Source organism: Equus caballus, chromosome 7 (genome assembly GCF_041296265.1).
Source record: "Equus caballus isolate H_3958 breed thoroughbred chromosome 7, TB-T2T, whole genome shotgun sequence".
Taxonomy (NCBI): Eukaryota; Metazoa; Chordata; class Mammalia; order Perissodactyla; family Equidae; genus Equus; species Equus caballus.
Genome location: NC_091690.1, coordinates 36,266,723 through 36,294,167, shown reverse-complemented (window position 1 = coordinate 36,294,167; position 27,445 = coordinate 36,266,723). Strand labels below are relative to the sequence as shown.

Sequence of the window (27,445 nt, the reverse complement as noted above, 5' to 3'; positions counted from 1 at the left end):
TTTACAGTCGGGTACGATTCATGTTAAGACTGAGTTAAAATACAAGGCGCCCTGGTGCTTATTGCCTTTAAAGGGAGTCTTTACAATTAGCCCCCCTGGCATCAGCATCCCCTTACTTTGATAAAAGGTTTGTATCCAACACAATTATAGAACAGATGTTGAAGATAATCTGTTCTGGAACCTGAAGTCAAGGCTGGATGTGGGGTACGGTTCTGGGAAAAATAAAGAAAGGGGGGAAATCACAAGTTAAGCAAGTTGGGCGAAGACCGAGGGCACTCAAAATAGGATGAGTATGAAATAGTTTGGGGAAAAGTCGTAACCGATGAGAGGAGAGGGGTCCATGAAGATTCGAGGGCCATTGCTGGTTCTCTTGGGGATAGGGATCAGCCTCCAGCAATAATCTGCCTAGCACTCAGGTTGCTGGGAAGCACTTTCAAATCTCTCCAGCCTGAGGAGTGTGGCCTCTGGAAAACAGACACGAGGACTGTGGGATTGGGAGGGATCCCAGAGAGCCGCTGCCTCCAACCAGTCATTTTTATAGATGAGGAAAGATATGCCCAGGTACATGAAGTGGCTACAAAAGTTAGCAGTGTCCAGGCCAGAGCTCAGGTCAAAGGTCGCCATGACCCCCCCCTTCAGGCCTGGCCTTGAGTGAATCAGTGGGGCAGACTGGCCCTGTCTTTAGGGGCTGCTTGTGAAAGCTGAATACCTGATTCTTCGGGACCTTCCACACTACTATGGAGAGACTGACCACAGCGAGCAGGGGTTAAAGTCTTATAATCCACCTACACAGATGTGAGCAAGAAATTTGGTTCAGATAAATGAAAAAGAAATAAGCTAGAAGATTGTGAGTGCCCAGGTCAGCCAGGCTGCCACCCAGGGGGGACCTCTGAAGAACATTTGGTCTCGGGATGCAGATGCACTTTGGAGCAAGAGTCAGGTTTCCCTGAACTCCCGGGAGGGGCTGTTCAAAATGTATTTAAACCCCTGGACAAGGAGGTTTTAACCAGCAATGGCAGGATATACGAAAAATGAAAGGAAATGTGGTTTATAATGTATCTGTGCAACAAATATTGTGAGGAGGCATTAAACAGGAAATTCTCCACTTATGATGACCGCCATCTCATAAAATAGCCTCTCTCCCTTCTTCCTCGTGGTAATGGTACCTCGTGAACACAGGAAGACAGTGAGAGGGCGCCAGGCCATCATGAGCACTGTGAGACCACGAGGAGGGTAGGACAGCAGAAAGCCTGGATTGAAGGCTGGGCCCTGGGCTGCACCTCAGCCCCGCAGCTTCCTGTAGTGCTTCAGGCAGGTGGGCCTAGAAGGACCCATCTAGAAAGGATTCGCCCAGACAGATGACCTCCAGAGCAATTTCTGTCTTATTAAAAAGCGAATGAGATGCTTCATCAATCTTTTTCCTTGTGTACACCTGTGTATACTTCTCCACAACTAGAGGACAAACTTTCTAAGAACAAGAATTGATGTATTCATTCCACACATTTTTATTAAAGTACCCAAAACAGACCTTTGCACAGATCAAAGAAGTAATAAATATCACAGACATTGGACTAACAGCCAAGAGGAAGGTCACTGGAAAGTAGCAATGAGCAGAGGTGGCTCCAGGCACTGAACAGCAGTACCCCCACACTCCTGTATCTGGACCCAGAAACTCCTGTCTCTCTCTCTTGTCCCAGAGCTCAGAAAACTCCAGGGAAATGCTTGCTGCCAGGAGAGCAGGACTTGGAAACTCTCAGGTGGAGACCTGCCCTTCTGAAACTTTTTGGCCGGCAAGCCGCAGAATCTGGAGCCAGCCCTCACTCTCTGTGGCCTCCCGCCTCCGTAAAGCTCTTGGCGATCCTCTCCCGCCGGCCCGCCGGGGTGAGGTGGTTCAAAGCACACAGCACTTGGCACTGAAGGCCTGGATTAAGGGGGCTGGGGACTGATGAACTTGGCCTCCTGGGCTACCAGCCAGAAAAAACGCTGGAGAGGATGCCACCTGCTGGTGAGGGACCCTGGCTTGCACGGTGGGCGCAACAGACCTGGAGCCTGGATGTGCAGGGAACAAGAATTTGGGCCGTTTTCCAAGTGGCTGGTCTTCTGCTGTCTCTTTAGGGCTGCCGCCTCCACGGCCCGTGCCCAGAGACCCAGTCGCCCGCGCGCCGTGCTCCGGACGCAGAGGTTCCCACCAGGGGCGGCGGTCTTCCTCTCCCCGACCCCTCCCCTCGCCGCGCTCCGAGGTCTAAGACTCTCCGCTCTTCTCCATCAGGTGGAGCCGTACGCTCCTCGCCGCCTCCCACCTCCCTCCTCGCCAGCGAACTGCGCGCAGGCACCTCGCAGCGCCTGGAGGTTAACCGAGGCCCCGGAGGAGGTGAGGCCAAGGACCAGCCCGAGCGGAGATGGCGAGGCCGCCGTCGGGGCTGGCGCCAGAGCGCAGCTGGCTGTGGGTCCTGCAGGTACCGCTGTCGTTCTCGCTGCCCCACGTGGTGGCTGCCGAAGATTGCCGTGGTTTTTCCGGCACTCAGGGTTGAAACGCCTCCTGGTCCTTTTAGAGGCAGGCAGCTCATCACTTAATCCAAGCTTTTTTCCTTTCTGCTGGAGACAGGAGGCTGGGGTGAATGGAGGGCCTGGGCGGGGGGAGGAGGGGGCGGCGGGGGTGGAGAAGGGAACAGGCCCAGCTGACTAGGGGGATCGGAGCCAGTTTGGGGATCATCAAGCCAGTCACAGGGACCAGTGGGAGAGCAAAGCAAGGTCCTTCCAACCTCGGATTCCCACCACCCCTCTTCTTTACAAGAGTGAGTGTGTGTGGTGTGCACGTGCCTGTACATGGGCCTGATTCTGGTGTATTGCACAGTTCACTAGCCTCCTGACCCTGGTTTTGTAATATTTCCCCCCTGGACAGAATTAAGCAGATCTGGGCCCCAGGCCACTCAGGAATTAGCAATCAAAATTAAACAGCGTAAAAGATAAATGTTTTGTTAAAACCTCAGATGTCTCTTTGTGTGATACATTGTACATTCTGAGATTATTAGTTTTATTCACCGAGAGGTTGGCCTTAGGAATGTACCTAAGCCTTAAATTTCTGCCTGCCCCCATGGATTTAACAAAAAGCCACCAGTGAAGTTACAGCACTCTACATGCCATATTTTCACTGCTGATATGGTATTTGGCATATGTTGTTTAGAATTATTATTCACCTTTGCATGTGTTCTGATTTGCCTCTTTTGTTTCATTGCATTGACTGTGGCAGCAAGTCAGTGGACGAAGGGTGTGCTGGCACTTTGCTCCGTCCCTTGTTTGCTAGTTTAGCTGATGGGGTGCCTCTTGTGGGTCCTCCTAGTTTCTGTTGCTCAGCGTTTCTTTTTATCCCTAAAGCTTGCTTACAAATTTCCCTTTGATATGTTTAACAGCCTCTAAGGGATGCGGTTAAATAAACTATTAAGTTAAGAATAGAAAAGTCAACAAAGCAGACACCTACTAATTTGTAGATCTTGTCAGCAACCAGATGTCACCTCCTACCAGCACACCCTTGCACGTGTGCCTCGACTGCTCTCTTCCTTGTTCGTAAATACCAAGGGAGGCGTTTTTAAAGTTAACATCCACATGGAAACTTGGAAGGTGCCTTACAGTCAGCAAAGTCTCCAAAATATGTAACACTGATGGAAGAAAGGCCAAGAGTTTCCCAAAAGACCTCCCCAAGGTCCGGTGAGGGAAGAAAGTAATGGCTGATTTTATAATTGGATGGCACAAATGGAGAGTAGCTTTCATTTTCCTCTCTTTACTCTTTACCTCCCAGTCTTCTGCATGTAAGGTTGCATATCTTATACTTGTAACTATCCTTATAGTTTGTATCTTCTGTGTATACTCTGCCTCCACACTAAATTATGAGCTCCTCAAGGCATGGGGTGTGCCTACGATTTTATTTCCCCCATGGCCCTGCTTATATCAAGCACATCTAAATGTCTATCAAGTGTATAGACCTAGATAAATTCACGTTGATATCTTGGAGGAAATAGAGTTTGATTTGAGTGTGGGTTTCACTACAGGTAAAAGACCTGAAGGTTCTTGGAAGGCAGTTGCCTATGACCTTGGCCTCTCCTTCGCAATTGGACTCACAGCACCTCCTGGAGAAAGACACGCTCCGAGGGATGGAGCGTGCATTAGAGGGAGGCTCCACATGCAAAGACAGGCTACTCTCCTTCCTTGTTAGGAAATGCACAAACCAGGATAATAATAATAAATGGGCATGTGTCACAGCTCCACTCGGTTTCCCTTTGGTTCCTTCATTTTGTTTTCTAAGCAAACTGAGGTCTAAACATTCACGTTTTATTACCTTCCTACCCCTCCCCGGGAAGTCTCAAAAATGCAGAGCATGCTTCTCTCTTCCCCAACTCGGAGACTCCTGCTGCACACATTGGCCAAGTCCTTCCTGGAGAAAGATGCATGCCCCCCTCCCCCCCACCTCTTCCTTTTTCCCTTTTCAGCCCAATTTCCAGTCCCTTGTGCAAAGGCGAGGCATGCATATTTAATGCATGCATATTTAATACATGCATATGCATACAGTCATCCTTAACTTCACTCCCGTTAAACAACATTATGTCGTGTGCACAAAAAGTCACAGCTCTGGTCCCTGTTCAAGATGCCTTTTGGTCAATAATGGTGACAAAAGCTGAATTTTCCCCTGTTTAGGGGGTAAAAGAAGAAGGAAAGAAAGAACAGAGCCTTTCCCCCCACCCTCCGTTTTGCAGATCGCCTTTTTCCAAGTGTTTCCTCTTTAATTATGACCTGCTTCCCCTCCCTGCCCCCCGCCCCCCGCCCCAGCTTCAGTGAAAGGAGCCCTTCTGTCGCTCGTCACTCGCCCGCTCGCTCGCTGTGGGAGGAGCCCGCCGGAGGAAGCTGTGTGCCTGGGCTGCCGAGAACCGGAGAACGGATCTGCTCCGAGAGGGCACGCTGCTGACGATCCCGGCTTCCTGAGGCGGCTACAAACAGGCAACTTGTCTTGGCTGGCTGCTGATACCGGGAGGCACGGAGAGACCGAGGCCACCCGGAGGGACCGGCGGACAGACAGATGGTCGGCGCGAGCCGGAGAGGACCGCGGCGGAGGCTGAGCACCGCGAGCCGCCGAGGAGGAGAAAGTAACTGCCACCCCAAGTTGCCCTGCCGGCTTTGCTTCGCGGCGCTGAGGAATGAGACCCTTCCAGCTCGATCTGCTCTTCGTCTGCTTCTTCCTCTTCAGTCAAGGTAGGACCCCTGCGCGGCCGGAGTTGCGAAGAAAGTCGGCTGGGTTGTCAGGGCGCGGGAGGCTGAGGGCAGGAATGTGGCAGGCTTCGGAAACTCGTCCTGATTGATGCCTCTCTCGGTGCCCGGCCGAGATGCACTGGCATTGCTTCTTTGCCTTTGAAAATGCAACAAAATGGTACTGTTTATGTCCTTTGGAAGGAAGGGTATGGGGGCTGGGGGGAATACTTTCTCCTCTCACTTGTCAACATCCAGCTCAAACTCTCTAATGCAAATGCGTTCTTTATGCTCCCGGGATTTTAATTGGGCAGGATCTGTGTGGATATACCGCTCTCAACTTCTGGGCGCTTCCTCTCCCTCTGACCCAGGTTGGAGAAGGAGAGGGTAGGGAAGGAGAGGTGTGTTTAGGTGGATGTTTCAGCTCGAATGAGGTCTGCCTTGCCTGAGTGTATGGAAAGCTAATGTGTGTGCCTTCACACAGTTGCAGAAGGGGCTGCAATTACCGAATGTACCGTGGGGGTAATTTGCAGTGCTTGGGAAAAGCTTGTAAGGAGTTCTATTGAATTTAATCGAGTTCTCTGAATAAGGCTGAGTTCTGAGTCCTACACAGCACTGGATTCAGGATATAAAATGAAATTTCGCCCCTGGTGCTGACTGTTTCTTTCTGCAGCCTAGCAGGGGCAGAGAAGCTAGTGGACATTCCAAAAAGAACTTTGCCACCTCTGGGCTCCTGGCGTGGTGGAGGGAGGGAAGGGGAAACTCAGGAGAGGGATTCTGAATGCCTACTTAGCCAGAGGTATCCAGCGTCACCTGTGGAATTGAGTTTGAAGGGGAGAAGTGAGTCGGTTCCTTCCCACTCTTTTGGAATGCCAGTGCTGCCTGTGCCATCTGAGGCAGCGTGGTGCCAGCCAGCACAGCTCTGAGAGGGACAGGATTCTCTCAGAAAAAATCCACAGCAGAGCACGTCCATCTGTTGATTAAATGAAGGGTAAAAGTTTTCGAGAAAGCAGAGCACCGCCATGAGTGGCTGGCTTTGCAAGCAAACAGTGTGCCTGCCATTCCCTCCTTGCCAGGGAGAAGCCAAATGTAAGCAAACCCCACGCCTCCTTCCTCAGCTTTTCCACCGGTGCTGTGGTCAAGGCAGATCTTTCCCCGTGTCAAACTTTGCTGATGACTATGCTGATTAGACCAGGGGCCCTTCCCCCCTGTGAGTGTTTATCTCCCTATGCCTGTGTATAATTATGCTGTACACACACACACACACAACCCCCATGTATTCGTGTGGTTGTGCGCGTCTCACTAGGGCTCCGTATAGCAGCAGGAAGATAAATTGTCTTCCCCAGAGTTCTCAGGCTGAATGAATAAGAACTCTCCCAGAACACTGCTATAGAAACAGTTTGGGTGATGTTACTATTTGGTGAGGTTACCCTCTGTCTTGCATGTGTGTGTGCTTGCCTATGGACACACACATACACATACACAGCACACACACTCACTCCCATTCTCCTTTGCCTCTTACCAATTCACTCAAGAAGTCACATGCCTAATCGCCGAAAGGAGGATCCAGCCATCCCCCCAACACACGTATTCCTAGGACCAGTGCACGTTTTCATCAGTCTTTTGTGCTCTTAGAAGCTTGAGCCGCGATTGCTCTCTGGATTGGCATAAGGAGCCGATAGGTGTCTAAGTGCCTCTCTGGCTGTCTGAATCATCACAGTGTGCTTCTTCCACTGTGCTCAATCTTGTCTCAGTACAGAGCTATTTCTTGACTGCCTCATATGAATCTTTAAATATTTACCTATGGAGGCTAAATGCTCTGTTTCATCTACCCTTAGCCCTGGGGGCACTAGGAAGAAACCACAGCATCATGCAGTTCATGGTTCCTTGTTATTCCTGAGTGTTCTGAGCTTGGTCACCACTGCCCACCTTACCAGATGGAGAGGTATGGTACACGGGACTCCAAAACAGGTCTAAAGAAAGACGATGAGACCCAAGTGGACATAGCCAGTCAGAATACCCCGTCACTCGACATTGAAGGGGCCTTGAATAGACAGCATCTGACCATAGGGATTAAGGGTCAAGTGGAGTGATGTTTTATCAACTTCTTTGTGATAGAATATCTTTTAACTCGATCCATGGACATTTATTTCAATGTGGATGTTGTTTTGAGTATTGTGAATTCCCCAGAGTATTCTGCTTGACCCTTTGCACACGTGTGCTTAGTTCATATATTTTGTCCAACCTCTACCTGGTGCCATGTATTTATAAGGTTATTGGATAGGGCATATCCACTTCCAACAGGTCGTGAGAGGACTAGCCCCCAGGCTCTAGATGGCTCCCGCTGTCGTCCTCCTGAGTGAGGTTCACCCAAGCTGACATGCCCCACGGAGCAGCCCGTCTGACCCTGGCCGTCCGCATGCTCTTCCTCCTGGGATGCTTTCCAAGGAAATGTGCAGAGACTCGGGGATGGCCCTCCGCTCAGAGAAAACAAATGTCCAGGGTTCTTTTTAGGGCCTTATCTGGCACTCTGGTGACATGTCCATCTGCTGCCCAAAACCTCTTGCAGTGGGAAGCTGCATGTCATTTTAGAGTTTCTGGAAATACAATTCTCACACTTCCTGCTCCTGGCTGTGTTCCTTCCTATACAGAGGGAGTGCTCCACCAGCGCTCTGAAGACTTGAAGAGCAAAACGTTTAGGTAAACTGTTAACGTCCATTTCAATCATCTCTTCTCTCCTAATTTGTCAAACATTTATTCACCTTTACTTTTTTCCATAACCTGTTAGAGAGTAAAATTAAAGTATAATTAATGTCAGTGATATGCTGTACCCCTATTCTTTTAAAGTTTGGGCTTTTCAAATAGATTGAGATTAAATATTTATTTATCTTTCTTAAGGTGACAGTAAAAAGGCCGAATGACAGTCCTCTGCTGCTTCCCCTCCCTCCCTCCCTGGGCCTGGCTCCCACAAGGAGATGGAGAGCTGCCAGTGTGGGCTGCTCATGGGTTTCTCTCTTGCTGGGGATGCCTCTTCCTTCAGCTGTCAGGACCGCGTGCTTTATACAGAGAGGGATAATGTCACAGCACAATTTACCTCCTGCAGAGAAGAGGCATGTTCTGCCCCTAGGTAAAAAGGAATAGATTCTCTTGTCATCCATAAACTTAGAACTTGCTGTATTTTTTCCCTTTATCATTCCAGTTTGCCCACAACTATTTCCTTCTGTGCCCTCCTTCATCTTTGAGACCCATCCCATCCAAGCCTGCAGATGCACATCTTGAGTAGCTTTGGAGGGATGATGTTCTAGCAGGACTGAAGACTCCCTGCTCCCATCAGACCTCGAGTTTGGCGAGTTCGGGAAAGGTGTAGTGATACAAACTTGGTGTCTTCTACTCAGATGCTCTTAGGAAAGTGTCCTCTCCCCCATTCTCTGAGGTTTTGCTTTCCCAGTGTCCTGTCCTGCCTGGTAACTTCGTGGTCTGAAAGTTCTAATTCTGGTGAACTCAGATCTCTTGTTGGGTTTGCATGTGTGCCACACTGCTCTGAATGTGTTGGGGTGAAAGTGAAAACTTGCATTTACTTGTCAACGACATCCCTGAGTTGAGGATTGATCTGGGGCATCATCTCCCTATTGGGAAGAAACTAAGCAACTTGCTCTCTTGACTTGCTGGCAGGAATCACCAAAAGGGGCTGTTGGATGGCCATCAGAGGGGCAGAGGTTCATGGTGGCATGAATCCCCCAGGGAGTAGAAGAGCATCTACTCCAAGGGAATACAAGAGCAGACAGAAGGGTAAAGCAGAGTGTGAGTGGAGAGAGTGGCCAGGGCGAGGGGAGCCATGGGGATGATGGGAAGCACGGAAAGGGAAGAGCAACTACAAGAGGCTTTCACTCGCAAGAAGCTCCCTTGGGAAGGGAGAAGGGGCATCAAAAGATAGTATAAGCATGTCAGGGGCTGCCTAAGGATGGAGGGGATCATAGTGGGTACAGGCTGAGAAGGCATTAGGAAAGGAAATTGAGAGTGAACAGTAATTTTGGGAACATTTGTCCTTACCCAGAAATGTCATATAACAAAAGAGGAGGCAAGTAATAAGTGTGATGCTCCCCCCACCAGCACCCCGAGTGGTATGACGTCTTGTCTAGAGGAGGAAGAATCACTTCTTTTGTCCTGGAAGGTCAATGCATAGCTGCCAAGGGTGTGGGACGACTTCTTTCACACATCTTCTGGGTGAGGGGAACTGGGACATGGCTGTTGGGCATGGGGGTTGTCACAGTATCTGCTGCCCAGCAGGGAGTTCTCAGTTGCCAGCCAGACCTATTGAGGAGGGAAGAGAAACTCTCCAGGGGGAGAGGGGTGTGGGCTAGGGTCAACGCCTTCACATTGCACTTGGAGGATACCACAGGGCCTCCCTCTTGGGTTACAAAGGAGGCTCTTGCTTGGAACATGGCAGCAGTGAGCTAGGCATGGTACCAAGGAGCAGCTCTGCCTGGCGTGCCTGTGCTGGTAGGAGCCAGGGCCAGCAGGAGACGGGGTGGAGCAGGGGATTAGGCCTGAAGATGCAATTTTTCTTTTTTGTTCAGCCCAGTGGGGGGGACTTAGGCAGCATTATATTGCAGACCCAAAAAAGCACATGAATAATCCAGAGTGAATTCAAGAGATTTCAATAGCAAAATAATAACAATACTAATGATACCTTTGATTTGCAGAGTACTTTTCTTCTAAGGAGATAAAAAGATAAACTGTTTTGGAAACATGAACGCAGAAAAGAAAATTGCCTGTGATGGAGGAGTGGGGAGGAGGGCCAAGAGCATTCATTTTAGGATCTTGATGTAAATCGGGGGTGGGGAGGGAGTTCCACGGGCATAGGCATCATTTTTCAGCTACAGTCCTTATCCTTCTAAAATGTCAAAATGACTTTTAGGCAAAAAAAATAGTGCAGGCATTTTTAATAGGGGTCAACCTAGAAACAGTGAGGTGCTAAATTCCTCCTGGGCCTGGGAACAGGGACGTTCGAATTCAGCAGCGGAGAGGGGCAGAAGATTGTGAGCAGGCTGGAGTCCACGCTTGGACTCAGCACTGCAGCGATCCTGACTTTAATGGTGGTTCTTGGACAGAGTGATTGGGGCCCCAGTTTTCTCTCAGGCCAGTGGACACCTCAGCATTCACGGAGCAGGGTCCAGCTAGAGCTGCTGCTCTGGGGGCTGTCTGCTCCCTTAGGTTTCGTATCACATGCCTGCTATCCACAGGGAGTGAGGAGCAAAGCCAGCCAGCATCCCGTGCCCAGGATGATAGCTTCACCCTGAATTCCAAACGGAGTGGGATTTTACTTTGAGTTAGAGGAATGATGCAGACAGAGTAGTGCATTGAGACAGTGCTGTGCCATATGTCATCACATGCCATCTTCTTTTCCCCAAGGGAAAGCCAGAATCTACCCAGTTAGTTGTGCACGTCAAGTAAGAATATAGATACCTTACAGATCATTGGAATACTCCTCTCACATTCATGCAAAGAAACCTACATCCTGCTTTCTGCTAAAGCTTGAGAATCAAGCATGGAAGGACTTGAGCATGCCACGCTCTCTCAGAGCCCATACTGTTGTCACAGAGGATCTCCACCACCCCGCTGAACATTCACTTTCATTCACTTTATGTTTCTGACCCACTGAAGGAGCCAGGGATCAAACATTATGCTTTTTTTTCTTTTCCTTCTCTCCCAGTGTTAAAAATGAGTATTCTGGCTGTATACTTCTAGAAGTCAGTAAATGTCAATACTGGATAAGAGTTTCCTTTATATCACTGCAATTTAACATAAGCTGCTTGGAAACAAACGTCTTCCAAAAGCATACAATGTTTTCGTGAGTACACAGTCAAGACCACTGTGAGGATTAAATAAGTGTCAGCTTTCCCTGGTACACTGGTGACAAGTTAAAGCCATGGAAATAGTGGCCAGCATGGGTGAATCCTGTTCCTTGTAGAGTTGTTCTGGTACAGTCCCGGCCAGGGCGTGGAAATCGGGAGGTAAACACCATCCATCTCCTTCCTGGAAGTGGAGGCAAAGAGCTGGCCAATGGAGGCCTCTCCCCACATGTCATGGGGGGATTTTTCCTGGCGGTCTAGAAGCCCTATCATCCCCTCTCCAAGCCTCCATCCATCCGCCACCCCACTCCGCACACACACACCACTTATTGCTGAAGTACAGTGATGTCCAGAACTTAGCACAAATCACCATTTTCCTCCAAAGGGAGGTGAGCTCTGCCTCTGATCTTCCATCTGGTGCTGGTGTCCTCACAGGCAAAGTGAAGTAGATTACCTGAGGCCATTTTTTGTTGTTTTGTTTTTTTGATAATTGAAACTAATTGCAATGGCATTCTTTGTCGGTATTAAAAGGATGTGTGCATATCAGGCTGAATTATCTAGATGGTCTGCTTACTTGGCCTATGTTCACTGGACACTTGTTGCAAGTTCACTTTCTTTCTGACTTATGCCTAGAAGACAAGAATTTGGAATCTGACGCCAAAAGTTTCAGCAATGACAACCAAGCATCACTTTCTCCTTCCCGCACCTTTTCCCCAGGGGCTCCATATAGTCTGGTGTCTCAGCGGGTCACATTTATTACTCCTTCCTTTGTGATCAAATAGCATTTTATGGCACCAAAGCTCAGCCCTTGGCCACTCAGCCAACACTCATGGTAGGCCTACTATGTAGTAGGCACTGTGCCAGGGCCTTTTAATGCAAAGATGACTAAGACCATGGATCTGCTCTCAGTCCGGTCCAGGGTAGCAGGCACTGACTCATGGCTACAATATGGTGGACTCAGAGCTGTCAGTGTTTTGAGAGCAGCAGGAATGGCTAGGGGCATCAGAAAAGGCTACACAGAGGAGGTGACTTGATTTTAAAGGATGTCTAGGAGTTCTCCAGATAAACAGTCAAAAGATGTTCCTGGCTGTGCCTTAGAGTGCATGCAAAGGCAGGACAGAATGCAATACGGTCAGAAGCGACGGGCAGTGTGGGTGGCTGGAATGTCACTGTGTTCAGGGCAGTGAGAGAGGAAGCTGGGGGAGGGAAGGGTCAGCTTGTGAAGGATCGTGCAGACCATGCTAAATGTTTTGAGGATGGATTGTCAGAATTAAGTCCATTCTTTAGAAACATTGTTAGCAGCTTATGAGTCTGTAGTCCTCTCTATACCATGGGTTCCATGGACCAAAAAAAAAAGAAGGATCAACATGTTATTCATTCTTCTTGATATTCCTTGTGTTTCACATGGGGCTTTAAAAAATGTAGAATTGAATGGAAGTATACTTGCTCTGTCCAGTTCATCTTCCTTCATAGCTAGTGTGTAAAGGGATGGAAAAGTGAGCCAGAGAGTAAGTATTGAGGAGTTGACCTTCACTGTTGGTCTACACTCCAGAGGGAAGGCAGAGAAGGATAGCAGGTAGACGTAAGAGTGATGTGCTGGGTAGAGAATGTGGAAGGGAATACAGAGCACACAGGAGCAGAGATGGCTGAGTGCACACTGGACGGTTAGTCGGACGGGGTCACTGAGGGATGGGATTTGCCGGTTTCTAGGGCTCCTGGAAGGCTAGCCAGAGATAGAGGTAGCCTAACATCGAGGATAAATGATAACCCAGAAAGGGAGACAACGACAAGGATGAGATAAGCAAGAGATGCCTAGGGACATTTTGCTGATGATTTCTTTGCTGTTCTCAAGAGGAAGCTAAGCTACACTGACTTTGGGGAAAACAAGGTTACAAGCTAAGTGATTCTACTCAGAAGATGTTAGAAATGTTTACAAGTCTCCAGGGCCAAGTAACCTTTCATTCAAGAGTAAAGAACATCATCAGATCCACCCATGTGTCCCACACTTTGGCCTGTTCTCTTCTGGAATTGGTGAGGGGGTTGGCAGGACGAGCTCAGTAGTGAAACAAGAGCTTCAGTTGTTCTGCAAGAAATAGACAGCGACATTTCGAAGACTGTGGCTGCCCATTGTGTCTACGGCTGGCCCATTGAACAGTCTCCCGTCACTGAAAGTGTTCTGACTGAGAGTGGAGTTCGGGTCATCAAGAATGGAAGAGTCAGTGCCTCAGAAATGGATTGAAGAGTACACCAGATGACATCCAAATTCTCTCCAATTTTAAGATTCCCTGAATATTATCTGTTAGCAACAATCTATTTGTTCTGCATAATAAATTCCTAGAAGGTCGATGATATGTTATAGATCTCTTTGTCCAGCACATTTTCTTGTAGGTGCCAGGCACATTCTTTTGGTTGTTGGTGGTGGTCATGGTGGCAATAATAACGTTCTTCTCATGATGACTATGAGGATAATTAGCATTTATTTGAAGCTTCACAGGTTGCAGAGTGCCATTCACGAGCGATTCATTTCATCACCGTGATAGCACTGAGGGGCAACCATCAGCAATGTCGTACCTTCGCAAAGGTTACGTTGCTTGACCAACATCTCTCCCAATCAGGTTTACTTTTTCATGTGCCTTGATGCTTCTCAAGATGCTGACAGATCCAGCTGCTCCAAATCCTCAACAATGAAAAGTGCATGAGAAGATCTTAAGCTGTGGCATAAGGTGACTCGTGTTCTTGTAATTGGTGGGAATCCCAGTGTCTAGGCATAGAAGGAGTTTCAGCAGTTCCCCATGAATATCTGGGAGCTGACCTTTGAACAGTGACCCCACATTGTAGCTCTGTCTCTTTCTGATTCCAGATTCTTTCTGAGTTGTTTCCTTCATTTTTCTGGCATCCAGCTTTACCTTGAGGGCACATGGTTTCCAGGGGAAGTGACAGGCCAGCCTTTGGGAGTGAAGAGCAGTCAGGGAGATGTCACTTGGATAGATCCTTTTATGGCTGTTCGGACAAAAAAAAAAAAAAGAGAGAGAGAAAGCAAGGGCAAGGACTTTGCTTCTCTTAATTGGTTGATTAAAGCCATTTCTTTCATCCCCCCTGTGCCTAGAACACTATTTGGCATGTGGAAGGCTATGAATAAATGTTGAGATATTGGAATGAAATGTGAGGAACAATGAAAGGAGGAGAAGAAAGCAGTGCTCTCACTCACCACTTGCAGATGCTAAGAGGGCTCCCCAGGAGGCAGAGGAAAGAACTCAACTATTTAAAGTGTGATCTTGCCCTGTAGGAAGTGGTTCCTCTCCAAGTAAGGCTCTGAGTGACCATTGGGTCAGCAGGAACACTGCCAAGAGAAACATCCTCTGGCAAGCCTCGGTTTCAGCAGGAAACAGTCACGTCCTTCTGTTCTTTAATGCATGTCAGTTCCCATCTCTGTCAGTCACCTGCAAATGTCACAGGTGACTCAGCGCTGGTACAGTGTGACAGTCCACCTGTCACCCTTGGCGATGCTGGGAGCTATGACAGCTTCAGACTGACACTGGGACCTGGCTGGCTCATCATGCAGACTTTCGGAGGACAGAAACTTAGAGCTCTCTCCTGGAGACCCATCCCAGGTGCCACACAAGAAGTGACTGCCACTCTTCCCAGCCTCACTGCCCTGACAATGACAGTGCCCTTCGTTGACAGAAAAATCATCGAATAATCTCTCAGTGGCTTTGTTCTCTGTGTCCTAAGACCTGCCCTCTTCTACATCTCTCTTAGTGACGCTGGGGTCTACCCCATGTCCACAGGGAGTTGCATCTCATCAGGGAGCTACACTCTGAAGCCTTTTTCTTACATAGGATGCTACACCTGTGTTAGGGTGACAGGAGAGAGGGCCTGTTCTCTCCTTGGGAACACATCAGTCCGGAGCTGGCCGAACGATTGGGATAGAAGACAGGGGACTTCCTACGTCCGCCTGATGGTGGCAGCAGCAGCGCTTGCAAAGCCCAGGAGTGAGCCGAGAGCCAGAGGCCCAGGGAGGCCCTGAGTAGTAGGAAGAGAGTTGGGCTCTGGCCAGAATGCCTGGGCCCTTCTCTGCCCAGACAGCGGGGCTGGGGCAGCCGAGCATGAGGCAGGGGGCATGGGAGGGCAGAGAAGGCCTTTCGAATGGCAGCAGCTTCCAGGGGGCTTAGTTCCTTCCTCCTCTGTCTGATGATGTGAGGGCAGAGTGTTAAGAGGAGTGTCTGTGAAGAGCGGCAAGAGGTAGATGGGTACAATTAAAATGCACAAGGGGCTTAAAGAGCTACAGCGAGAGGGAGCAAGAAAAACCTTAGCTAGCATGTGGGTTTCCCTGCGGGTCTGTGTCCCTGGGGGTGATGAATGTGGCGGTCCTCCCCAGGAGGGCAGCTGGCAGCCAGGAGTCCCCCTTCTCCCCGAGCCCACTCCCAGGCCTTGGGCCACTGCCCCTCTCCCTAGTGTTTGCCCCTTTAATGGTACAGAAGCCACTGTTTCTGCTGCCGCTCCCCTCTCATACTGAAAAAGCAAAACAAACAGATGCTAAAATTAGTGCTCATTATTCCTGAGCTCCCGGACAGGCTGAAGAGGTGCTCCTCCGTTTTCACCTCTGGACAGGAACAGGCACCATTAGAACAGATTGCCATGCATCGTGGCTGTTTGTTTGCAAGTGCATCTTTCCGGGAAAAGTAACCAGATCCTGAGGCAGGCGCTAGAAGCCGAGGCTGCCCTGCACTGTGCGGGGAGGAAGGTGAAGGGGTCCTCTTGGCCCCAAGAACACCTTACATCTTCCTCTGTCTCCTAGGGGGTAGCAGCTTGCCTTTTTCACCACTTGAGAATTACCAATGAGATGTGTCCAAGACCCTGGGGTGGATCCACGTGCAGCATAAACTAAGTTGGTGGGACGGAGGACGAAGGAAGGATGAGGCCGTCGTGGGAGCAGTCCACTCCTTGTCTGCTCTGTGTGGCCTGAGCGGCTGGTAGATCTGGCCATTTCTGTTGCCTGAAGCCATCAGACATTATTTGATGATACATCAGGTTTTGGTTGCCAGTAGGATTTTAGATGGCTTTGCTTAACCCAAGCAGCCTCCCCCACCTGGACTCACCATCGGAGTCCTCTCTGCTTTCTCAGGAGCAGGGTGAGCTGCCACCTGCCCAATCCATCTGTCTGTCCTCACACTGTCTGTCTTTCTGGGGGTGGGGTGCAGTGGAGTTGGAGAGAAGGTAGGATTGCTCTGTCCATTTTACTATTAGTTCCACTGGCAAATGGCAGGTGACTTCCAGAGCATCTCACGACACAGATGAAAACTTTTTGCATAAGGCTTGCCAAACCTTATTTCAAACTGTGGATCTGATGCTGCACAGGTCAGAGGGGAAAAATAGAACTGCATAATTTGAGAATTTGCTAAAAATAATCGAGATTGAGCTCCTCCCCATATAAAAAGCTGTTACACCAACGTGGTGTGTGCTGTTGGTCCTGGTGCCTTGCTGGCCCCTTGATTTGGCCTCCTTCTCCCCTTTCTCCTTTCACAAGTGACCTTCGTTAGTGCTTTGGGATCCCTCCATAGAAAGCTGCACCGGGGAGAGAGGAAATAGTGAGAATAGAAAGGATTCAAACCTATAATGTCTCTATACGCTGGCCTCGTTGTGTTTCTCTCCACTGCGAACGCCTTGTGCTTGCTGGATCGGAGGCAGCCATGGGGAGGGTTATTGAGGCAACACCCGGGTCCTCTACAGAGCTTCGCCTGCATTCCCCTATTCTGTCAACAGTCTAACAGAGCAGGGACTGTCACCCCCATTTGCCGACGAAAACTACTGAGGCTCAGACAGATCCCATAACCGGCCCTCAGCTCTCCTACCTGGCAAGTGGTAGAACCACCATTCAAACCCCTGTGTGCAGTCCCAAAGCCTTTGCTGCTGGGCCCTTCAGGAGGAATTCCCGTCACGCCGGTGCCTCAACAGCTGTGTGACTGTCAGTGAGCCGCGTGGCCTGGCCTCTGGTCCTCCTCCTTCGTAACCTGTAAGGCTTGGGCAGAAGAGCTGATAAAAATGGAAGGAAACATCTCCCCTAACACAAAAGCCGAGGAAGAATTTGAGAAGCTTTGCTACACGGCTCGCGGCTGCTCTGTACCTCCACAACCCAGCTCCAGTTTGGCTTAACGTTTTGAGAGTCAAATACTGATTTCTTAACAAGAATTCATCACCACCTAACTTTCCTTCAGTGGATTAAAAAAAAAAATTTAAACCTCATTCTGCTTAGGGAGAGGTTGGCCTGGTGTTAGCTGTAAGAATGGAGCTGCTCTACATAAAAAGGCATTCCAGGACATCAAAACCCTCCTTTTTGTCAAGTCTAGAATAGGAAAAATGTCAAGAGACCACATGGTTCTGAAATGATTAATAATGGTCGTTAGGGAGAAATGAAAAGGCCTCTCAGAACGTCGGAGAGTCTGATATCGTCCAGCCTTCGAGTCTCTTTACTTTGGCTCCAGCAGGTGCATCTTACCTTGTGTCAGAAATCATTTCTGAAGATGGCATGTATCTTCCCAGGCCATGCTTAAAATCATAATATTGGTTTAAGATAGACACTTATGATAAACTAGTAAAACATAAAAGTTCTTTGAAGTTTTCAAAGCTCCTTTAGATTGAATCAGAGGAATATGGAGGAAAATGCAAGGCAGATAGATCTCTGTGTGGGAGACATGAAATTCCTTCCCTTTATTCCGCAGTCTGAGCCCCTGAGTGGAACGCACGGATCCTATCAGTGGGGCATTGTCAGCTGCTGCCGGGGCTCCAGATCCACGTGGGGGCCCCTTCCTCTGGGCTTGAGCTCTGCTTTGGGCTTTCTCTTCATCAAGCTAGAGCAGAGGCGTTCACAGTTGGAAATCCATACATAATAGGTGAAAACACCTGAACTGACCAGAATCAGAAAATACTGTCCAGAAAAACATATTACTTTCCTCCCATTTTTCTGCTAATGATAATCGGAAATCGACGTTTCCTTCTCATCATCAACAGATGTTTATTTTCTAAGATCTGTACCACGGAAAATAAAAAATGCATACATTGCTGTATTTTTAAGTTCAGTTGTCCTAGTCTTCTTAGGTTGTGGCAGTCGTAGTCTCAGTCTTCCTACGTTATGTTGTGTCGTCCACCTTCAATGTTTACACAGTCAGGGCAGGGATGTTTCCTAAGGGCTGTTGCAATTCGTATGAACTGAATAGTATTTTCTAACCCAAATAGGAATCTCTTTGACACCAGCCCCTTTTGCTCCGTTTATTGACTAGCGTTCAGAGTGTTCGCATGTCCACCAGGCACCAGTGCATGGGGCACAGAGGTCACGGCTTCCCTCTCAGTAAATACTGAGATGCTTTCAAACAAGCACTTAGTAGAGACTTGTCCAGAGAAAGAAAACAAGTTTCCGGTGGGTGCATCTTGTGGCACGGGAGCACCTGCATCCGCTCAGCCTCCTTCCCTTGTCCCCAGTTTGAAGGATTGCGACAATGTTCCTCTTCTTGGTTTTAATTTCTGAGCAGATGGCAGGCTATGGGAACAGCATCCAGTGAGGATGCCTAGCACAGTGACTGGAACAAAGTAGGTACGTAATAAATATTTATTCAATTAAAAAATTATATATTAGATGCAATTCTGTGTTAGACGTAATTCTATATTAAACATGATATGGACGCTACCAGATTTGCTCATTCCCAGTGATGGTGGGAAGGGCGTCTCAGCAGGTCATATGTACCCCACCTCTAAGCATGGACCTGTAACTGTTTCCTGTATCAAAGGCATGTTAGGCCTTAATGTGGTCCCCAGGTTATTTGAATTCGTGGGTTCTCTGTCATAGTGCTTCTCAAAGTGTGATGGGCAGATCAGCAGTATCAGCAGCATTAACAATCACCTGAGAAAGGGTTAGAAATGCAGATTCTCCGGCCCCTTTCCGGGCCTCCTGAATCAGGTACTCAGGGGCTTGTCCCAGCAGCCCATGTTTTAACAAGCCTTCCAGCTGATTTTGAGACACACTTAATGCTGAGAACACTGCTCTATCCCACGTGGCTCCTCTTCGCCACATCTTGCTCCCCGTCCTGTGAATACCGCTCATATAAACGTGGGCTGTACGCAGGGTCTGAGAGCAATTTTTAACAGGGGAGTTGAGGTGACTCATGGGGCCTCTAAGAGTTTTCACGTCGTGTCATCTTAGGATGCCTTGCACAGAGAGGATGGGTTTGGGAGTCACTAAGTGGGTCCAGCGCAGAGGAAACCAAACGTGGTGGAACATACAATTTGGAACTTGGCGGCACTGCCTTCTGTCGCTGACATCACCACCTTCCTCATAGCTGAGAAGAACTCTGAGAGTCACTCCTTTCCATGCGACTTTCAGCCCTGTGCCACCTCAGGAGGGCCCAGGAAAGCCATGCGGCCGTCTGTGCAGACAGGGAAGAATGTCGCTAAGAACGGCCACAGGTTTCCTTCCATGTGCACTTTAGGAGTTTTATTTTAAAGTCAACACTGTCCACCAGAGATGTTCATGTCCATAAAGGATGGATTTTCTGCTTTGTACAGTGAAGACATTCAGAACGTATATAATAATGCACCCTGAGAATTCTTGTTCTTTTAAAAAAAATCTTCAAGGTCAGTACAACCACAGAAGTTGATATTCACTTCGTTGTGAACCGGGATCTGCTAGCTGCTTACTGTCCTTTTATTTTTCAATTCATAAAAAAAGATCTTCTCATCACTAGGCCTCTGGGCCTCTTTATTCAACCCAAATAGCCAATGGGAAACCAAATGCCGGAGCTGAGGAATACAGCGGTGGAGAGGAGAGAGGCGGAGCCAGTGGCAGATTTCAAGGCTCCCTCAACCACCCACCCGTGGCTGCTGTGTACGCGTTGCGCACATTCCCAGATGTCTGAATAATGTAGTGTTAGATGAGAGGGGACGGGGGGAGGCACAGGTGTGTGTGACTGTCAGGCTAGCGAGGAGAAACAGATGGACAGACAGAAAGATTGAGCACGCTGAGATGTGTGTGGGAGACAGATATTTAAGTCTCCTGGACATCTTAAGACTGTAGGGCTCAAAACAACAACAGCTTTAACTCTCCCCGATCCAGATGGGGACCGTGAAGGCACACTCCTTATATACAAGAAGGTCTTGAAGTTTCCATTAATCAGTGAAATACTTCAGTAGCTTAGCCATGAAGATAGCCAAATGTGCCAAATTCAGGGCACAGAGGTTTCTGTCTTTGGATGGTTGTCTGTTCCTTTGACAGCATCCCAACACCTCCAGGATAAAGGTCTTCAGGCCAGAGGTCTCGCCCCTCTCTTCTCCCCCACACTCTCACACATACCCTTCACTCCAGCCAAACGGAGCTGCTGACCTCCCTGAGTGTGCTCTGCTCCCTTATGCCTCCTGGCTTTCTCACCTATCTTTCTTCCCCTCTGGAAGGACCTCCCCTCTCTGCCATATTGGTCTGGCTAACTTCTACCCTAAGGACCAACTCCCTTTGCCTCTTGGAGGAAGTTTCTTTGACTTCCATCCTCACAAGCCAATTTAAGTGCCCTTTCTCCCTCTTTCCACAGCCGTCCGTGGAAACCCGTTGTAGTTCAACATGTTGAAGTGGCTTCTTCCTTCGCTTCTAGACTCTGAGCTTCTGGAAGGCAAGGGCTGGGTCCTGTTGATCTCAGTTTGAGCAGGGCCTCTGTTGGACTTGGGTACATAGTCGGCACCCGACCAGGGTTTCTTATGCAGGGAGCGAATGTAACGTGTCAGCGATTCTGGATGGCTTCCACCTTCTGTGCCCGGTGTTTCACTGGCCGACCCGTGAAAGTGCTTTATCAGAGAATATGCTCTACTTATCATTATTATTGCCTTCTGCAACGAGAGCACCTGTGAACACCAAGTATTCCTGGGGGAAAAGGTGGTAATAATTTCATCCCTCCTTACATTTATGTAATACTTTATGGTTTCCAGAGCCCTTTCACATTTATTACAGTCAACTCTCATCCTCACTTTAGAAACTAAGGAAAATGAAACCAAGTTATGTTAAGTGGCCTCTACAAGGACACAGCAGTAGTAAGGGTGAAGGTAAAAGGAAAACCCAGGAGCTCCAAATCCAGGCCCAGGGGTTCCTGCAGCCCCCTCCTCCACGTGTCCCTCTGGTTCCTGCCCCAGAGGAGTATACACTTAGAGGGTGCTTGGCTGAGTGGGCCCCTCAGGTTATTTCCTGCGTCCTCACCTGGAGCATGATGGGGTGAGCACGTCCATTTAGAGGCAGGATGGCAACTTGTGAGGGGAGCTCGGGCAGGGATCCTCGTCAAGTGAGGGCTGGTTCTAACAAAAGCACAAAGATCTCTCTGCAGAGGCTGGTGAAAAAATTGCCCTTGACTGAGGCCATCTGTTGTAAATGAGGCATAATAAAGAGAACACAGTAGCTCCATTAGGGTAAGGACTTAACAGAGCCTGCCAGTAGCCTGGAAGCTCTTCCCAGGGCAGCCTCTCATTGGACATGGTGGCCATGCCCTTCCCACACAGTGCATCTGCCAGGAAGTGTCAGTCTGTCAGCCTGTCAGTCGAGAAAGAACTTGTTGAGTGTCCAGAGCACCCACCACCACTCCTCGTCCTCCCAGCACGTGACACGGGCCCTGGACTAGAGCCAGGAGGCCCTTGCTCCATCACGTGCCTGTGGCATGGCTCTGGGCGTGGCCCTCCTAAGGCAAAAGGGAAGCAGGCCTTCTCTGGCACCTGCCTCACAAAGCTGTGACGTGCTGAGCGGTGCTTTGAGACCGTGCGAAGGGCGCTATGCAAAGCTGAGGTGTTTGCCATCCTCTGGTTCCATACTTCCACATGTGTTGGGCTGGTGCCCAAGGTCAGACTAGATCTGCTCAGCATCTTCAGTCTCTTCTCAAGGCAAGAGACTTTGTTGCTTTCTGCGTGATGCCAGCTAACCTTTCTCAGCAGGCTTCAGCAGGAGAATGACGCTCTAATGCCATAAAGGCATCCACTGTATTAATGAATTACATTATTTCCTGTGCATCGAAAATGGTGCTAGTTATATGCTATCCTTGGAAAAAGGGGAAAAATAGTTCTTTGTATCATTTTCTGGCTTCTTTGGTTCACAGGAACAGCTCAGTTGAGAAAGGCTGTATGGGGACTACATTAGTGTCCGATGGCTACTGTACAAATTATCGCAAACGTTAGTGGCTTAAAACAACACGGATGCCTGACAGCTCTGGGAGTCAGCAGTCTGAAATGGGCCTCACTGGGCTGAAGTCTAAATAGGTCTTTCTGGAGGATCTACGGAAAATCCGTTTCCTTGTCTTTTCTGGCTTCCAGAGGAAGCCCACCCACATCCCTTGGCTTGTGGTTCCTTCCTTGCATCAGTTCAGCCTCTTGCTTCTGTTGTCACATCTACTACCACTGAATCTGATCCCCCTGCCCCTCTGCTAAGGATCCTTGTGGTGACATCAGGCCCACCCAGGGAGTCCAGGATCGTTTCCGCATCTCAGGATCATTTAGCTTCATCACAACTGCAAAGTCCTTTTTGCCTTGTAAGGTAATATATTCACAGATTAGGACATGGGCGTCTTTAGGGGCTCATCATTCTTCCTACCACAGGGATCAAAGACAGAGTGGAGCTGGGCACCCCTCCCTTTCAGGTAAAGGTAGGCATTCCTATCCTACCTCTCAGTGAGAAGAATCTGTGCCTCAGTCTCCGTATGTTTAAATTAGGGAGAATGATCTTTCTCCTGTTTATATTTATAAAGTACTTGGGATTATCAAGTAAGAGGTGCTTAGTATGAAATGGTTATTATAATATTATACTATCACTTGGTATAAATTACACTTACATTAATCAATGGAGCTACTGCTGGATGCAACAATCACTGGATCCCGTGGGGAGAGATTAGGGGGAGCATCTATTAGATTCTGTAGTTAAGCCTCACTAAATAATTCTTAATAGTGATCCACTTTGCCTTCATTAGCATGGAGTATGGGTAACTCTCCTTTAAAATACCATAGAGCTGGGCCTCCTTCCTCCTGTCTGGAGTAATTGAAATGAAACAGAGATACCAACAGCCACAATAGTGCAAGACAAAGGAGAAAGGGGCACTGTGTTGCTCTCCGTGTGATTTGCTGGAGGGTAGGAGGGTTAGTGCCTGAATTCTGATGTTTTTCTCTTCGCTTCCTGCCTGGTTGAGTTTCTGGCATTTGACCGAGGGTCTGGCTAGGAAGGAGGCACAGGGAGTAGTGCCAACAGTGCGTGAAGTGAACGTGGGGTTACAGGCTCGAGGGTAAGTTTGTGTGTCCTACCATGTGCAGAGCAAAGGAGAGTGTATATTGTGACAGTGTGAGCCACCATTGTACTGATAGTATGGATAGTATTAACACCATTGGATCCCCAGGGTCTGGATATTCCATTAATGCACTTTGAAGGCTGTATGAGGTCTCCCCCAGGTTAGAGATTTAAGAAATTTGGAAGCTTAGCCCCTCCCCACCCATCCCACCACCAGATGCCTCAAGACCCCGTGGAAGCCTTGGCACTGTTAGACCCCTTGCCTGGTACACGGCGAGTGCCAGAGTGACTGACCCAGCTCCCGGGCCTCCAGGAGGGGCAAGATGTGAGGCCCCAGATGGGCCTCTGAGTCTGCCGCCATCCCACGCGTGCCCTGCCAATCCCAGCAACTCTACCTTGGAAGCCCAGGGAGAGACACAGTCAGTGGACAATGATAGCATCTCTGAATAGGTTTATCAAATGTTCACCCCTCAAAGATCTTATGTCCAGGGAAGGTTATGGGTTATGTTGCTGCTATAAAGTCCTGTGGGGAGCACCACAGCCAGCCCTGGGCCTCGGGGCTCTGGGGAACTAAACGAGAGACAAGCCCCACGAGTGATTATAATCCCATTATGCAGAGCTCCCCCTATTTATTTCTTCATATGGGTAAATTTGTATATATTTGCATTTTGTTCTATCTGATAATATGCACAGAATTCAAATTGAAATGACTTGAATAGATTTGAATATTAATAAGGTGTTTAAAGGCTGCCATCCCTGGCAGAGTCCCCTGGAAAGGGAGTGTGTGGTGCAGAAGCTCAGAAATCTCCCCAGGCACCAGCACCACCAGGCACCGCCACCAGAGGTCGAGGAGGGCCCAGGGCCGGGTGGAGGGACGCCCTCTGGGGTAGAGATGGAGGCTTCCCCACGGCTCCCTAGGGACCAAGCCCAGAGCCTACTCCACTGAGGGGGTGCACTGGAAACAGCCCCCCAAGCGTGTACGGCTTGAGGTCTCCTCAGGCATCAGGACACACGGTTTTAAGAATGCCATAAAAGGCAAGATGTTTTCCCACGTTGAGAAAAGACTAATTGCCTTTCCCTCCTAGAATTGGGTAGAAAGGGGCAGAGTCACATTTCAGCCAGAGGGTTACAGGTTCACGGAGCCCTTCCCCAGTGACCCAGGAAGGTGCTGGCCTATTTTCTGCCTGGAGTCCTATAGCTGTAGCACATATCACACTTCCTGGTTATTTTCCTACAGGATAACGGCAATTAGTCAACATGCTCTCAGTGGGCCTGAAGGCCATCAGTCCTTCTCAAGGCTCTAGTAGGAAATCACTTGATACTCATCCCCTCAGAACATCAGCATTAACATCTATATCCTGTGTTGGCCCTGGGCTAACTTTAAGAATAAATAAGATAGAACGGCTTGTAAACATGGGAAAGCCCCAACTAGGGTTCACCTGGCCATTTTTCCTCTCGTTGTCTAGAAACCCAAGTAACAAAGGAGGTCCTGCGGTACCGGGCTTCAAATGTTTAAAACACAGCATCAAAATTTGTAGGTTCATCACAATGAGGCTGCAAATTCTTACAAATTTACAACAATGGTTGACAGTAGTCCGTTGTATAGAGCTCTAGACATACCATAATTCATTGCTAAAACACTGGGAATCAACATTTCTAAGTGATCCAAAATTTACTTTATTTTATCCTAACTGAATCATGGTTAGTTCCAAGTTTACGCTCCTAGCACCCATTCTAATAGCTAATTATGAGAGCAAGTAACAATGAAAATATACTTGTGAGTCATTTAGTTTCCTACTCCATGAGGCTATCATGTATATCCCATTGTCACTTCCAGTTCAACAATCTGAAAACTAAAATAGTTTTACCCCCTGTTATGGTCCTAATCTCAGTAAAGGGTACCCCCATGTCCCCGAGACCTGGTTCTGAAACCTGAGTCATCACCAGCCTCTTTCTCACCTCCCATATCCGATCATGTCTCTTGTCATGACTGAGCCTTGTCATTTTCTCTCAAAACATTATGGCGTCGTATCAAGTTCCTCACATTTTTCCAACGCCATCCTTCACCACCATCATTCTTCACTACTTGTATCTTCCTAGGGTGCAAGTCAGATTTCCTCCTCCCCATCTTAGACAAGTCCAATGGCTACCCTTTGTCTATACAACAGAACCCAAACACCTCCACCTGGTGTCTAAGGTCTACGCCAGCACCTCACATTTAGAGTCCTCTACCCTCTCACACCAACTGTCTTTTCTGCATCATCTTCTCTGCATTTCTCCTTGCTCTCCAAGCGTTAGCCACAAAATAAAAAATGATGTTCCCTGGATATACCATGCCTTCATGTCTTTGCTTATGCTATTCCCTCAACCTAAAATATTCCTTTCTCATCATTTGTTGAAATACTCTTCACATTTCAAGGCTCGGCCCAAACATCACCATTTCCGTGAAGTCATTTCCTGTTTCCAGCTCAGAGTTACTCTTTTCTTTGTCCTCCCTCAATATGATGTATATTTTCTATTGCATCATGTGTTCAGTCTTGTCCAGCTTCTTGTTTACTTGATATCTTACCAACTCAATTGTGAGTCCCATAAGGAGAGAAACTCTAATGTTTTAACATTTTTATATCATCTGATCATCTATGACAGTGCTCAACAAACGTTTAATAAGTGAATGAATGAAATGAATGAGTGGAAAAGACACAGTGTTGTTTGGAGCTTGTCCAGTTCTCTGCAGCAGCCCGTTCAGCCCTTGCCCCTCTAGCACCTGGCTGTCTGCCAGAGACACTCACATTCATTAAGCACTGCTACCTGCGCCAGGTGTTTTCCCATGATCTCATTTAATTCTCCACAAAAAGCGCTGTGATGAAAAGATCCATATTTCCATTTTGCAGGTGAGGAAACTGAGTCTCGGTGAGGTTAAGGAGTTTGTCCCAGGTCATATCTCCAGTGGATGATAGAGCCAAAAGGACAGCTCAAGCCTCTGACTCCCTGTCTGGTGTTCCTCCCGCCACCCCAAGGCTGCCTCCTGAGTCAGCCAAATGCAGCCAGACTCTCAGCTTCTCCAGACTCTGTGTCAGGCTTCAGTGCTCGGGGAGAATGAGTTTCCCTCAAATCAATCCCGGATGCAGTTATTATTTTATGGGGATGTTGTAAGTTGATAAGGTAGCTGTTATATGTTAATAGCTATTGTAATGTTGTTCTTAAGGCCTATTACTTGTGCTAGTTTGTATTTTAATGTGTGCAAAGGTGATTACAACTTTAATATGAATGTTAAACAGATTAGCTGATTTATATGTAAAATAAATAAATAAATGAAACTCATACTCTCATTTCTATTCATTTCTCTCTCCCTCTCTCTCTTCCTCCTCTGTCCAAAAGCAAATGTGGTCTGTGGAGCATTGACAATGGAACAGAAAGAGAGTGTTTTCTGGGTGATAAATAATGGTTACAGACGGGTCTTTTGTTCCGTGTGAATTTGGACTCTATGTCCTTAATAGCTACATGTGTGCACGTTTGTGCTTTTGACTGTGTTTGGGGAGCTCAGTTTTGTTTGAGAGTTGTGCATTTGCCATTTGCTCCTTTGAAATTGTGTTTCCCTCCTCTGGTAAGCCCCTGTTGTTTTCTCAGTACACACTGGAAAGTGTGCCGATGCTCAGAGAGACAGGTAAACCCCTATGTACCCCGATGTATCCAGGAGTGCAGGGCATAAAGGGAACACAGATAAGAAAACAAACTCAACTGCGGAGAGAGGGGACCCGGGGGAGGTCTGCACAGAGTTATTTTTGTGGGAGCAGTCAGGAGGGGTGACTTGTGGGAAGAGCTCACAGAGAAAAATTCCTCCGTGAAGCAAAGCTCCGAGGATGGGTCGAAGTTGGCTAAGAAGATGAACAGGGGTGGGGTGGAAGACAGGGGAGGGAGCCTAGTGCCTAGCGGAAGGAAAAGGCTTCTAGGCAGAGGGAATGACATGTGCTAATGCCTGGAGGCATGAGAGAATGCAGCCCAATGGGGGAGCTGCAAGGAGCTTGGTGTGGCCAGAACCAAGGGATATTGAGGCCACTAGTAGCAGGAGTGG

General features: G+C 48.4%; 1 protein-coding gene across 2 annotated transcripts in view; it reads left to right on the top strand.

Moving 5' to 3' along the window:
- Positions 1–1,997: 1,997 nt before the first annotated feature.
- Positions 1,998–27,445, top strand: part of KIRREL3 (kirre like nephrin family adhesion molecule 3) — a 535,215-nt gene continuing 509,767 nt past the window's right edge. The window contains exons 1-2 of one of the 2 annotated variants that reach the window (XM_023645119.2): positions 1,998–2,456; positions 4,822–5,241. In XM_023645119.2, coding sequence (XP_023500887.1) covers positions 5,187–5,241 — 55 coding nt within the window. In that variant the 5' untranslated portion in view covers positions 1,998–2,456; positions 4,822–5,186. The remainder of the gene's footprint in view (positions 2,457–4,821; positions 5,242–27,445) is intronic. The other variant, XM_023645117.2, reaches the window with a different exon arrangement.